The sequence below is a fragment of the Gekko japonicus genome, unplaced genomic scaffold, assembly GCF_001447785.1.
Source record: "Gekko japonicus isolate JY-2015 unplaced genomic scaffold, Gekko_japonicus_V1.1 scaffold719, whole genome shotgun sequence".
Lineage (NCBI taxonomy): Eukaryota > Metazoa > Chordata > Lepidosauria > Squamata > Gekkonidae > Gekko > Gekko japonicus.
This window is the reverse complement of record NW_015175991.1, coordinates 414623-427635: the sequence shown is the minus strand read 5'-3', so window position 1 is coordinate 427635 and position 13013 is coordinate 414623. Positions and strand designations below refer to the sequence as shown.

Below are 13013 nucleotides of genomic sequence, written 5' to 3'. Positions count from 1 at the left end.
AACTCGGCTTAGAGGGAACAATGATCCCAGCCCAGAAAGGCGGCCCAGAAGGATACTGTGATTGATGGTCTCCAAAGCCACGAAAGGTCCAGGAGAATCATCAGAGTTGCACTCCCTCTGTCCATTTCCTGTTTCAGTCCCCTAACCAGACTGGAAAGAATCTAAACAATTCACTTCATCCAGGAAAATTTGAAGTTGTCCAGTTCTGCAGCAGAAATGTATACCTCCCCCTGGACACTCATGAAGCTGCCTTACATCCCTCATTGGTACTGAAGCCAGGAGAGAAAATGAATGACCTCTGTCTTGTACAAGGATGATGGAGGCAGTTGCAGTAATCATTACGCTGGCTGCTGCTTACTACTTTTGCCAGGACCTTAGTTCCCTGGGCAAAGCTCAGAGAAAGCAGTGATCTTTATGACCTATTCCCAGCTTGACTCTAAGGCTATAGCAGGTGTAGCAGAAGTGAGTTCCGCTCTCTTGTCTTTGGGGGAATGGTGGAGAGAGGTTGGGGAGCCTCTCCAAGATTTTCTTATTGAAATAAAGAACGGATTATATAAATTCACCCACAAGAAGGAAAAGAGAGAAGGAATGTGTCTCTTCTTTCAAATGCCCTCTGGAATTCTTGCTTACTCCCTCAAAGGAGCAGCTCTCTCTACAAATACTGTTGGTGGATGTTTCTCCAGCCCCTGCTAGGGCAACACCCTTGACCATTCTTAGGCATTGCTGTGGCCTCTCTTTTCATGCCTGTTCTTTCATAATGCAGCATTTGAAACTATTTAGGAATTGTTTTTAAATAATCTGTAGCTTAAAAATAATATTTTATTTATAATCTGTAGTTTTTTAAAAAGGAAACTGCAGCATAAAACAAGTGAGGGAAGAAGCATAATCATTATCGCTAAACAAATTATACAATGCTGGCTTCATCATAACAAGTTAAAGTTTTTTGTTTAGTTTTTGACTTTGCGTAACTTAAACATCATCATGTTAGATCTTAATTTGCTGTTAAATTCCTGTCTATAAGTTTAGAACCTCATCTTCCATTCCAATGTATTGGAAAAACTGTGCCTTGTACATGAAAGCTCATACCTTGAATAAACCTTTGTTGGTCTTAAAGGTGCCCCCACTGGACTCAAACTTTATTCTGCTGCTTCAGACCAACACAGCTGACTACCTGGATCTATCATCTTTTTCAAGGTACCTTTTGTGCCTGATTTCAGACACTTTTACTGCGTGCTGATTGGAGAGCATAAGAACTACAAAATGGATGGGCCCTAAGAACTCTGCCTAACCCCTGCTTGCAACTAGAACTTTACCGGGTACGCAGGCCATTCATCTTTGCAAAAAGTAACCTCAGCACACTCTCCTTCTGCTCCCAGGTCAGTTCAGAAATGTCTACCTTTCCCTTCTGGATATTTGTCCTACAGAAAAAAAGAAAAGATTAACAAAAAATCCATAAATTACCAGCATAAGACCTATTATTTAGGCAGGAAAAATCTTCAGTAATGAATTGGATTTGCAGATTTCACTCTCCCATAGTACTGAGTAAACAAACTGACACAAGGCTTATCTTTTAATTTCTTCCATGATCTAAATTTCAACATCCTCTGAATTTAGACGCGATCAAAAAGTGTAGTATAAATTGTGTGTAAGATTTCACTTGAGGTAATTGTAGTGATTCTATTATAATGAAGAAATAACATCGAAGTACTTAAGACACCTTGGGGGAAAATGCATAAAAGGGCATGTTGAGAAGTTTATTGATCAAAAGTTCTCAGCCTAGAAACAGAATTGTCCCCAATATAATTGAGGGCAGATAATTGTCAGTATAAGATTGTGCAGTAACATGCAAAGTTTAATTATATTATATTGGTTAGTTATATGTTTTGTCCTGCCATTCCTCCAAGGAGTTCAGGACACAATAACCATCTGAGGTAGTCTGTGCTAAGAGAGAATGACTGATCCAAAGTCACTCAGAGAACTTTGTGATGTAGCACAATTTGAACCTGGATCTCCTCAATCCTAGTACGACACTCTAAACCACTATACAACAATGATGCAGTCATGAAATACTGTATCCATTGGGAAAGCCTGTGCCCAATTCACAGTAAGACCATTCTTGGTTTAGATTTTAAAATATATACATTTATAGTTTATATGTTCACACTGGGAGAGTGCTGGGAAGCCCTTTGTCCTTCTCTCCCACTCTCTATCAAATTCTAGCAATGCAGCAGAAACCCTTAATTGGGTCTGGAGACAGTGAAGGGCCAAATGTGGGTCAACAGACTGATGATGAATCTGAAAAATATGCAAATACTGATAGTTGAAAGTTAACCCAGCCCAGCACTGTTTACAGGCTGTTTTTGATGGGGCTGTAATCCAACTAAAGAACTGAGTTTGAAATTTGGGAGTGATCCTGGACACTGCTTTGCAAGTTGCTTTCTTAATTGTCCACTTTCTAATGAATTATTTTAGGATTTTAATTGGCTGCTATTTTAAGAGGTTGTTATGCTTGTTTTTTGTTATTTTGATTATATTGTTAGCAACGGGGGGGGGGGTTGATCAGAACAACCAAAACATGAGCTGCTATCCAGTCACATAGTTCAGAAGAATTATAGTCACTTTAATGGCACCTCCCAAGAGAAACTTGCAGTTTTTATTCCATTCAGACTTCAGAACATGGGGCAATGAATTCCACCAATTCCCCCCCTCTCACTGCAGACCCACTTTGCCCTGATACTGTTTCTGAGTGTCTACTGACCCCCAGGAACAAAACTTTAGGAGGTTCCATGGATTCCAGATGGACGGAGAATCAGTTTGTCCTGATCTGCGGGGTCACTGGCTGACTGGATACACCCCATGGTATATAAGGTTTTGTTTTTTTTAAAAAAAGAACTTGGTTTGTATAAAAGTGAGGTAGTGTGTGCAGCTAATGTTGCTTGCTGGCCTTTTAGCCTTTGCTCAGTTGAAACTATGGCTTCTGTAAAAACATTAACCACTGTGAGGGCCTTGGGTTTTTCCCTTGTCAACCAGAGTATTAATACCAGTTATAACTTAATTTACTGCTTTCAAAATTAAATGGAAGCCCAGTGACACCTTAAAGACTTAATAATTTTTCTCCAGCATAAAAGTTGCAAGCTGCAACTATTTTTACTGCCAATGATACATGAAGTAGAACTTTAAACTTCACCAGCAGAAATAAAAGAGAATGTAAAGAAACCATTTTCTGGGAAGAGCTTTAAAGATTTACACAGGTTAAAAGGTATAAAACTGAAGGGTTTGGGCTTGTTCCCTTCAGTTGTTTTATCATGTTTTCCCCAGCAATGGCCAATGCTGTAAACACAAGACTAAACCACTTCCTTCCCCTCCCCCAGACATTCCAAGCTGAGGTATGTCGTTTCATAGGGATTTTCACACTCAACTCCTGTTCCCAACAGTTAAGACCAGCAATAAAGCTTTGCGATTCTATCACATGTACCATTTCTCTGCTTCCTGAAGATCCTTTTGCACGCTATTTGTGCTGTGGATATTGTCATTAAAGGTTCTGATTTTGGGGTATTCCTGTTTCCCTGCAAATGCCGCCATCATTTTCTTCTGATAAACAGCTTGAGCTACCTGCTTATAGCACTTCCTGCTGGTCATGATTTCCTGTTTCACCTGTTCCAGAGCATCCAAAAAGAACCTCTCCACCTCACTCCTTTGATCCAAGATGTTTCTGGCCAATTTCTTCACTCTGCTCATCTCTCTCTCTTTCATCTCCAACAGCTGCTGCAGCTTCTCAATTTCTGTATGACTGGCCTGGTTCTTTACCAAAGCATTATGTTCAGTCTTTTTGATTTCTGCTTTAAATTCTCTGGCCATGTGACAAAGAGCAGCTTCCAGTTTCTTCACCTTGTTTTGTAGCTCCTGGATCTGTGCTTTATGCTGGGTACTTTGCAGGACCTTCTCCTGAATTAACATTTCTTTTGTTTCCTTTACAAAAAGATTGAAAATTCCATGAGCTAGATTGTTTATCTGACAATAATTTATTCAAATGGGTGAAATACAGATTCTAAGGCTATTGCTCAATTAATCCATTAAACACAGTTGCACTTACCTGTAATTCTTGTTCATTGACGTCTTCTGTGCAGATATGCATTGGGACTGCACCTGCACAAGCCAGCCACAGACACTTTCGTTCTAGCTCCAAAGGTCCAAAGTGGGGGTGGCCTGCCCCTTTCACAGCCAGTGCATGCGCAGGATTCCCACCCAATGTGTCATGTGCTCCACTGGCAGGCGCCCCCTTCCTCTAGTTCCCACTAAGCTGCCATAAGCCCCCTTTAATGACCCAATAGGCCTTGTGAGAGCTCATGGCAGGGTGGGAGGGAGAGAATGTGTGTCTGCACAGAAGATGTTGATGAACAACAGTTGCAAGTAAGTGCAACTCTGTTTTCATCTTCTATCTTCTTGAGCAGCCCCACATTGGAACCATTAGTGAGCTACTCACCAGAGCAAGTGGGGTGAGTCTCTCACTGGAACAAAGCCTACAGAATTGCCTTGCCCACATCTACTTCTTTTCCTGCCCATAAGTCTAGGGTGTAATCTCTCACAAGTGTGACCTCTGTTGACCAGGTTGCTGCCTTGCAGATGTCCAGAAGGAGAACTCGCCGATGAAAGGCAGCTGACGACGCTTGCACTCAGGTGGAATGCGCTTTAACATCTAGGGAACATGGTTCTCCTGCTGTCCTGTAGAAGGAATGGATGGTGGCCACTACCTATCTGGATATGGACTGGGCTGATGCAGCTTTACCCTTCCTAGGGCCCCAATAACAAATAAATAGTGCTTTATCCTTACGAAAAGGACTGGTTCTTTTAAAATAATACAGGAGAGCCCTTCTAACATCAAGTGTATGCGGGGTCTTTTCTACTTGTAAAAAATGAGTGGGGAAGAAAACCAGAAGGACAATTTCTTGTGTTAGGTGGAACTTGGAAACTATCTTAGGAAGGAAGTTTAGACTTGGGTACTACTCACTCGCTGAAAATCTTAAGGAAAGGCCAATCAACCCTAAGTGCTGCCAGTTCGCTAACCCTCCTGGTTGAGGTAATAGCAACCAAAAATGCTACTTTCCTAGTGAGTAATGATAACAAACAGGAGGCTAAGGGTTCAAAAGGAGGTTTAATAAGGCTAGCTAACACCAATGGTAAAGACCACTGGAACAATACAGAGGGTGTGGGGGAAAAACATTGGACAGTCCTTTCAAAAACGCTGGACCCATTTATGCACAAAAACCATAGTCCCCTGCACTTCCTCATGAAATGCAGCAATGATTGCCAGGTGGGTTTTCATTGAAGCAACAGCCAGACCTGCTTGTACTAAGGACAGTAGATATTCCAGAACTGATGGCAGTGGACAGGTGAAAGGGCGTTCCCCTCTAGCAGCAGACCAAGACTCAAAACAGGTCCATTTCCTGTCATAAGAATATCTAGTTAAAGGTTTATGGGCCTGCAGAAAAATATCTCAAACTCTGGGAGAAAGAGCGTCTTGGAGCCTGTGGAGAAACACCATTTTGTGTGTAGGTTTAACTTCGTGTCGGCTGAATAGGAGGAGACTATCAAACTTTAGGCAGGCCTTGGCCTAATTTATTTATTAATTACACTTATATCTCCACCTCATTCCCCCTCCCCTCCAGTCTCCAACCAGTAATCTGAGGGCAACTCCCTAGAGAAGACAGCAACTCCATTAAGGTAATGAGGAGATCTGCCCCAGAATGCTGCCAGAATGAGAGCCAGTTCCTGGGTGGGAATGGCTGTTTATATTATTGAGTTTTTGGGTGGGAGGGCAGTGAGAAGGCAGTCAGTTGGTCGGTTGGCATCTGCAAGAGACAGAGGCAGGTACAGCCCTGTTCCCAAGCCAGATACGGAGGCCATTTTGGGAGACATGTTTGCCAGTCTATGCCAGAGTAACAAAGTAATGTCCCTGCCCTGTATACCACCTAGATTGGGCATGGGTTTAGAGGAGGGAGAGAGATGAAGCGTTTTTGTCAACTTTATTTTGTTTCTTCCATTCACTTCTGATGTCCCTGTATATAATTGAGAGTTTTAAATAAATCCTTTAACTGTTGAAGGAGTGAAGTCCCTCTGTACCACACAGTTCCCCCAGCCACTTGGAAATGCTAGGAGTGGGTCAGGGAATCCCTAAGGAGAAGTGGTAAAATGACCATTTGCCAGCTCAACAAGGGAGCCCCAAAGAGTCCTGGGAAACCCCAAGGCAGGTTCCTAGTGACGCCAGAGGGAGGTTAGGAGGCTGTCCCACCTAAACCAGAGCCCAAGACAGGGACAGTGGTGGCAGCAATATCCTGAGGCAGTGGAGTGAAACGGCCTCTTCAGGTGCCAGGTCAGGCAAAGGAGGAGTGGGCAGAGCAGGGCCCACCAGCTGAAGCAGGCCCTGTCCACTAGAGGGCCAATTCCTCCATGCTGTTAAATGTAGCCTTGCTACATCATGATGCAATAGTGGACCACTTCTGAGCAGATCTGGGGGGTGGTGGTATGCAGTTTGCTGCCCTCTAAGTGTTAGCTCCGAGAACCAGATCTGGCGGGGTCAGAAAGGAGCTCAAAAATGATGGTCACAGTCACAGAACAGACCGCAAAAAGAAGAAACTGTGAGGTAACTGCACTAGAAAATATTTCAATAACAATCACAATATTTATACAAAAATGTGTACAAAAATCATATAAATGCACAAGGCAGTTGAAAATGGTGTGACGATGGTCTCCGGAATGTTCTATCGTTTCAATACTATTCTTCTTCCAAAAGTGGATGAAAGCAGTGGATGAGAGCCAGTTTGGTATAGTGGTTAAGTGTGCGGACTCTAATCTGGGAGAACCGGGTTTGATTCCCCACTCCTCCACTTGCACCTGCTGATGTGACCTTGGGTCAGTCACAAGCTGTGGCACAGCTGTCCTTGAAAAAGAGCAGTTTGTGTCAGAGTTCTCTCAGCCCCACCCACCTCACAGGGTGACTGTTTGTAAGCCGCTCTGAGACTCCAAGTGAAGGGCGGGGGTATAAATCCAATCCTTCTTCTTCTTCTCTTGGTCTGTCATTTCAACAAGTAGGTATCAAAAATGTCATTAATATTCACCGATGTATCATAACTTAGTTGCAAGAAATTCTCTGAAAGAATGTTCCTAGGGCAAAGTGCTTGTATAATGCCTGGCGTATCCAAATAGAGTCGTCGGCTCAGAATTCTGACCTTCAGATGGTTATCTGAAGTGGTGACATCGATATCAAGGGCTTTTGCCATTCTCAGGATCTGCTCTCTGTAGAGACAGAGGTCCTCACTGGGAGATACTGGGTTGGATTGCCTACAGTATTGTCAGGTAATGGCTCTGAGGCACTTTCGGAACTGCAGCTTGAAGCTGCAGAGGCTTCTTCCTGTTCATAGTAAGAGGATCGAAACAGAGCCATCACAGAATGTATCCCTTTGTTTTAGGGTTCTGCTCCTTCAGTATCTGAGGATGCTGTTCCACCCATCTATTTAAATAGGATGGCAACACGTAGTACGAGTGTTGAGGTGGGTCTGCTGGATGCCACAAGGGGGGGTCTCGATTCCGATGGCAGTAGTTGTCCTGCAGGGATGCTAGGCTGATCATCATCAGCGGTGGAAAAGGAACTGGCAAGAGAGGCTAGATCAGGTGATGAGGTTTGAGGCAGGACCATGATAATGTCCTGGTCAGATTCTGGACCCTTGGACTGGATGGCACACATTGACTTGGATGCTGCCTCTGTTTTCTCCTTATGCTTAGCCTTTTTATATTTCTCCGCAGGAGATTTCAAATGAGATCAGGCCTTAGTTGAAGGTCTTGGAGATGATAAACGTGACCCTCTAAATTCTGCTTTTGTGCTGACCAAATTGACCCTCTTTGGAGGAAGGAGAGTTGTCTTGATAATTGGACCTGCTAAAACCAAACAGACCAATGGTGGTCCGGAACATGGTTTTATAGTTGGAACCAGGGGAGGCAGACCCAAAACAGTTGATCCCGAACTCAGTACCACTTTGGATGGAACCAAAGAGGACAAAGCCTTCTCCCACAGCACAGCCTTCAGTCTAGAGGCCCTATCCAACTGAGCCTTTGGGATAAAGTGCTGACAATCTGACAAGCTCCAACATTATGGTCCTCTCCTAAGCACAGGAGGCAGAACTCATGCTCGTTGCTGTGCATCATTTTCATTCCGCACTTGGAACATTTTTTGAACAGTGCCTTGGATGCCATAACAAGGGACCACAAGCACACAATCGGCAAAATCCAATCTACGGAAGAGTTTGCCTTTCACAAATAGGCTCTCTATCTGAAAAAGCCACTCTCTGAATGAGAACAAATGTCTAATCTTCATGGACAATGAATACCAACAGAGCATGCTAGAAAGCTTCCTATCTTCACGGCGGCAAAAATGAAACTGAGGGAAAGGAGGCACCTGCTGTCACAGCATGTGACATATTGGGCAGAAATCTCATGCATGCGCTGGCTCTGAAAGGGGCAGGCTGCCCCCACTTTGGAGCTAGAAAGAAAATGTCCACAGCCGGCCTACGCAGGCACAGTCCCAATGTGGGGCTGCACAAGAAGATGGAAAATGAACTTCATAGCTTAAAAATTTCCCTGACTAAATCAAAGGAGCCGAAACTGAAGGCACACTGTTGTGTGGTGCCAGTGAATGGAGAAGCCACCCGCCACCTTTTAAAGTTAATTTAATTTATTAATATTGTACTGTTAGCACCTTTTAACTTTGGATTATTTATATGGTTCTTAGGATTCTAAATTGTTTATTCGCTGTTTTATCCTTTTGTAAGCCACCCTAAGGAGCTGCGGTGGCTCAAGTGGTTAAGACGCTGAACTGCAGGCTGTGGAAGGCCAGTAGTTCACCAGTTCGAGACCCGGGTGCCGCAAGACAGGGTGAGCTCCTGTCTCTAGTTCCAGCTCCTGTCAACCTAGCAGTTCGAAAGCAAGAAATTGCAAGTAGATAAATAGGTACCACTCCAGTGGGAAGGTAACAGCGTTCCGTGCACCTTGGTGTTTAGTCATGCCGGCCACATGACCACGGAAATGTCTTCGGACAGCGCTGGCTCTTCGGCTTTGAAACGGAGATGAGCACCGCAACCCTAGAGTCGGATTCGACTGGCTTTCGAGCAAGGGAACCTTTACCTTTACTTTAAGCCACCCTGAGCCGGCTTCAGCTGGAAGGGTGGGGTATAAATCTCATAATAAATAAATAAATAAATAAATAAAACCACATGAACATGCTAGTTCCTTGTAGCCTTACTGAATCTGGTGAAAAAGAAGCTAACAATGACATCCTTAAGCACAGTAACACCCATTGAAGTCAATGGGCTTAGAAGGGTGTAGCTCAGGTTTAAGATGACACTGTTACAATTGGTTTCTCCTTCTAGTTTATTCCAGAGGCTACTGGATATTTCGAATTTCATAGTGCAGCCACTGCAATTTTCCTGTTAGCAACACAACTCATAAGTCACTGAAACAGGGAGCAACAGGTGAAATCCATGTCAACAGATACCTTGAAAATCTACCACAACATCAATGGCACGTGAAAACCTTCATTTTGGAGCTATTTTGGATCTGGTGAATTACTGTAATTGGAAATATTCTGTATGTCCCAGAAGAGCAGCTGAATTAAATGAAAAAGTAAATATAAACCATGTTGTGTCATTCTAACAAAGGACTGGATCCTACCATTTAATCCTGCTGGTTCCTGCAAATTCTTCTGGCACAAGACACCTCATGCCAGAGAACACACAGGTGCTGATGGAATAAAATGGAAAGATTCAGCCCAGTGAATACTAATTTATTTACACTATTTCTAATTCACCTTTCTCTAAACAGGATTCAAAGTGGTTTACAATCTAAATTTAAACCACAAATTAAAATATAATGAAAACACCACAGTAACTCTAAAACAACAAAAAACAGAGATTCCAAAATACAATTGAAATCATCTACAAGAGCAGCTTTCACAGAAATAAGGTAAAGGTTCCCTTGCTCAAAAGTCAGTCGAATCCAACTCTAGGGTTGCGGTGCTCATCTCCGTTTCAAAGCCGAAGAGCCAGCGCTGTCCGAAGACATTTCCGTGGTCATGTGGCCGGCATGACTAAACACCAAGGTGCATGGAACGCTGTTACCTTCCCACTGAAGTGGTACCTATTTATATACTTGCAATTTCTTGCTTTCGAACTGCTAGGTTGGCAGGAGCTGGAACTAGAGACGGGAGCTCACTCCGTCATGCGGCACACACGGGTCTTGAACTGCTGAACTACTGGCCTTCCACAGCCTGCAGTTCAGCGTCTTAACCACTTCAGCCACCGCAGCTCCTTTCATAGAAATACTCCCCCAATAATTCTGACTTACAGAGCCTTCTAAAGAGCTGCAGTGAGGAGGCCTTTCTGATATTGTTGGGCAGGAAAGTACACCAAATGGGGGAATTTGTGTTTATTATATTATAAAATACTTCCGACTTGATAAACTATGCCCTTTCTTCAACATCTGCAAAAAACACTGTGACGACCCCTTATTTGGGGAGGTCTGGTTTTACTTTAAAGTGTCCCTTTTAGTTTATTTTTCTTTGGGTATCCGGCTGCCACCAGGAATTTTAAGGCTTTCCAATCTCTTACTATAATATATATTTCTATCCCTGGGTAGGTGTACCATGGGTCTAGGCATTCATGAAGGTCTATGTGGCCTGAGGAAGGATTATTTGCTGAGCTAGTATACTTGAAGGAAATAGGATTTATTTAAAGAAAGCATCAACACAAGGGCAAACAATGTAAACAGAACTGGGAATGATTTGAACCATTGGTGTCTCTCACAAGCCTCTCTCCACTGACAGGGATATTTCATAGGCAATTTTGTAACACTTTTCACTGTACTTTTTCCTAGACTCTCAGCTTGTAATTTTCTCCCCCATAACACAGACTTAAATGTCACTCTTTTCACACACAGGGCTGAGTCTCCTTCAACTCAGAGACAGAACTTAACTGACTTCTGCTTCTCTCACAGAAATCTCAGGACCAACTCCTATCAACTGCTTTTACACAGCACTCTCTGCTGACTAACTGACTTCATCAACTGTCATAACTCTCACAGTCACTCCTGATAGACATTCAAATCATCTACACAGCATCCATTCCAAAACCCCTCCCCCTCTCTGTCACTCACCAATCATATCACTTGCCTGAGTCCAGCACCCTAGTCTGTCATACATCCATACAAACCAAACTTTTAAAGACACACACACAAATAAACATGAAATCGTTACAAACACCCATCTTGATTTTTTGATGACTTGTAGGCATATTAATTTAAGAAATGTATTATGAAGCCAATTACCAATCAATGAAAAATAACAATTTGACTCTTATCTCCATAATTGAAATAACGCCACTGAACATCTACATTCATGATTCAGAACAAACAAGAATGTGATTGTTTGACGTATACAAACCTCATGTTTAACTCTTTCCAAAAGGAAGACTTTCTATTTGCAGTAACAAGGGGCCAGAATAATACCCTCATCTTTCTAGGGTGTTGGCAAACATTAGCGATTTTTACATGAATCATTGTGCAGATATACTAGTGAAATGAGCCTAAACAAATATTTTAAGATCTCTTCTTTATGCATAAATAGGAAATGTCATAACAAGAACCTTCTCTTGCAAGAGAAAAGCATTGTTCTCCTCCAGTTTTTGCTTGGATTTTTGTAATTCTTCTGTTTCCTTCATGTGATATGAAAGAGCTTCATGAAGACGAACATTCTCTGCAAAAACGGCTCTTCCTGCATTGTCCAACTTCCTGAGAAAGGACAAAGGAAATTCAGAAGTCATTATAACAGACGTCGTCTTTTAATTATGAAACTTAACAGAACACAAACTACAGACTCAACATGAGTTTATGGAGACAGCACTCACTCATAGTAGTAAGACTAATTTGTGATTAGTGCTGTATTTAATCATAAGAAATTAAGTACTCACTTGGGTTACCTATGAATCATCCTACTACATGTAGCACTTTAGCCAAGATTAAGGAATAGAGAAATCAGATAAATCTTACGTGAGGGCTTCATGATGGGCCCTTTCCGCCAGCATTATAATCTTCTTTTCTGCTTCTCTTTCCATTCGTTGCTTAGAGAAAGAAAGGGCAGATATGCAAGAACTGAGAGATTCTAGAATTAAAGCCAGGCACAAAGTAGTATTCAGGTTTCAAAATTAAAAGGAGAAAGTGTATGACACTTCTAGGAGAAAGCAAAAGAAGGTTCCATTGGAAACAGTATTCAACATCAATGAAAGCAATTTCTTACAATCCTTGACCCAGCCATTTTCCCCAAAGGATATACCTATTTTCTTAAGGATTATTTTAGGAAATACAGGTAAAGTATCACAAATTTGGGTTCATAACAATACTTTATTTGAATTATGGCCTTACCCAGATGTTCCCAAACTGCAGTGTACAACTGAGGGCGAAGGAAGCATCCTAGTAAAATCTGATAGGGCACCCCCATGCTCAGTGCAGAAAGCCCTGCAAAGCCAAAGTTACTCCCTAGAAGCTGTATGGGCTAGAAGGGACCAGTAAAACTGAAACAGACATGTATATATGATAAGAACATAAGAGAAGCCAATGTTGAATCAGACCAATGGCCCATCTAGTCCAACACTCTGTCACACAGTGGCCAAAAATACCAGGTACCATCAGGAGGTCCATCAGTGGGGCCAGGACATTGCCCCAGCCTGTGAGTTCCTATCTATACCTTATGGCTAATAGCCACTGATGGACTTCTGCTCCATATGTTTATCCAGTTCCCTCTTGAAGCTGTCCATGCTTTTGGCCGCCACCACCTCCTGTGGTAGTGAATTCCATGTGTTAATCACTCTTTGGGTGAAGAAGTACTTCCATTTATCTGTTCTAACCCAACTGCTCAGCAATTTCATGGAGTGCCCACGAGTTCTTGTATTGTGAGAAAGGGAGAAAAGTACTTC

The 13013-nt window shown here is 42.6% G+C and overlaps 1 protein-coding gene across 1 annotated transcript in view; it reads right to left on the bottom strand.

Moving 5' to 3' along the window:
• The window catches only part of BBOF1 (basal body orientation factor 1), a 28674-nt gene that overhangs the window by 2470 nt on the left and 13191 nt on the right, over positions 1-13013 (bottom strand). Inside the window, exons 6-9 of the mRNA XM_015426366.1 lie at positions 12091-12161; positions 11688-11832; positions 3476-3969; positions 1314-1418 (exon numbers count right to left, since the gene is read on the bottom strand). Of these exons, the coding sequence (XP_015281852.1) occupies positions 1314-1418; positions 3476-3969; positions 11688-11832; positions 12091-12161 (815 nt within the window). The remainder of the gene's footprint in view (positions 1-1313; positions 1419-3475; positions 3970-11687; positions 11833-12090; positions 12162-13013) is intronic.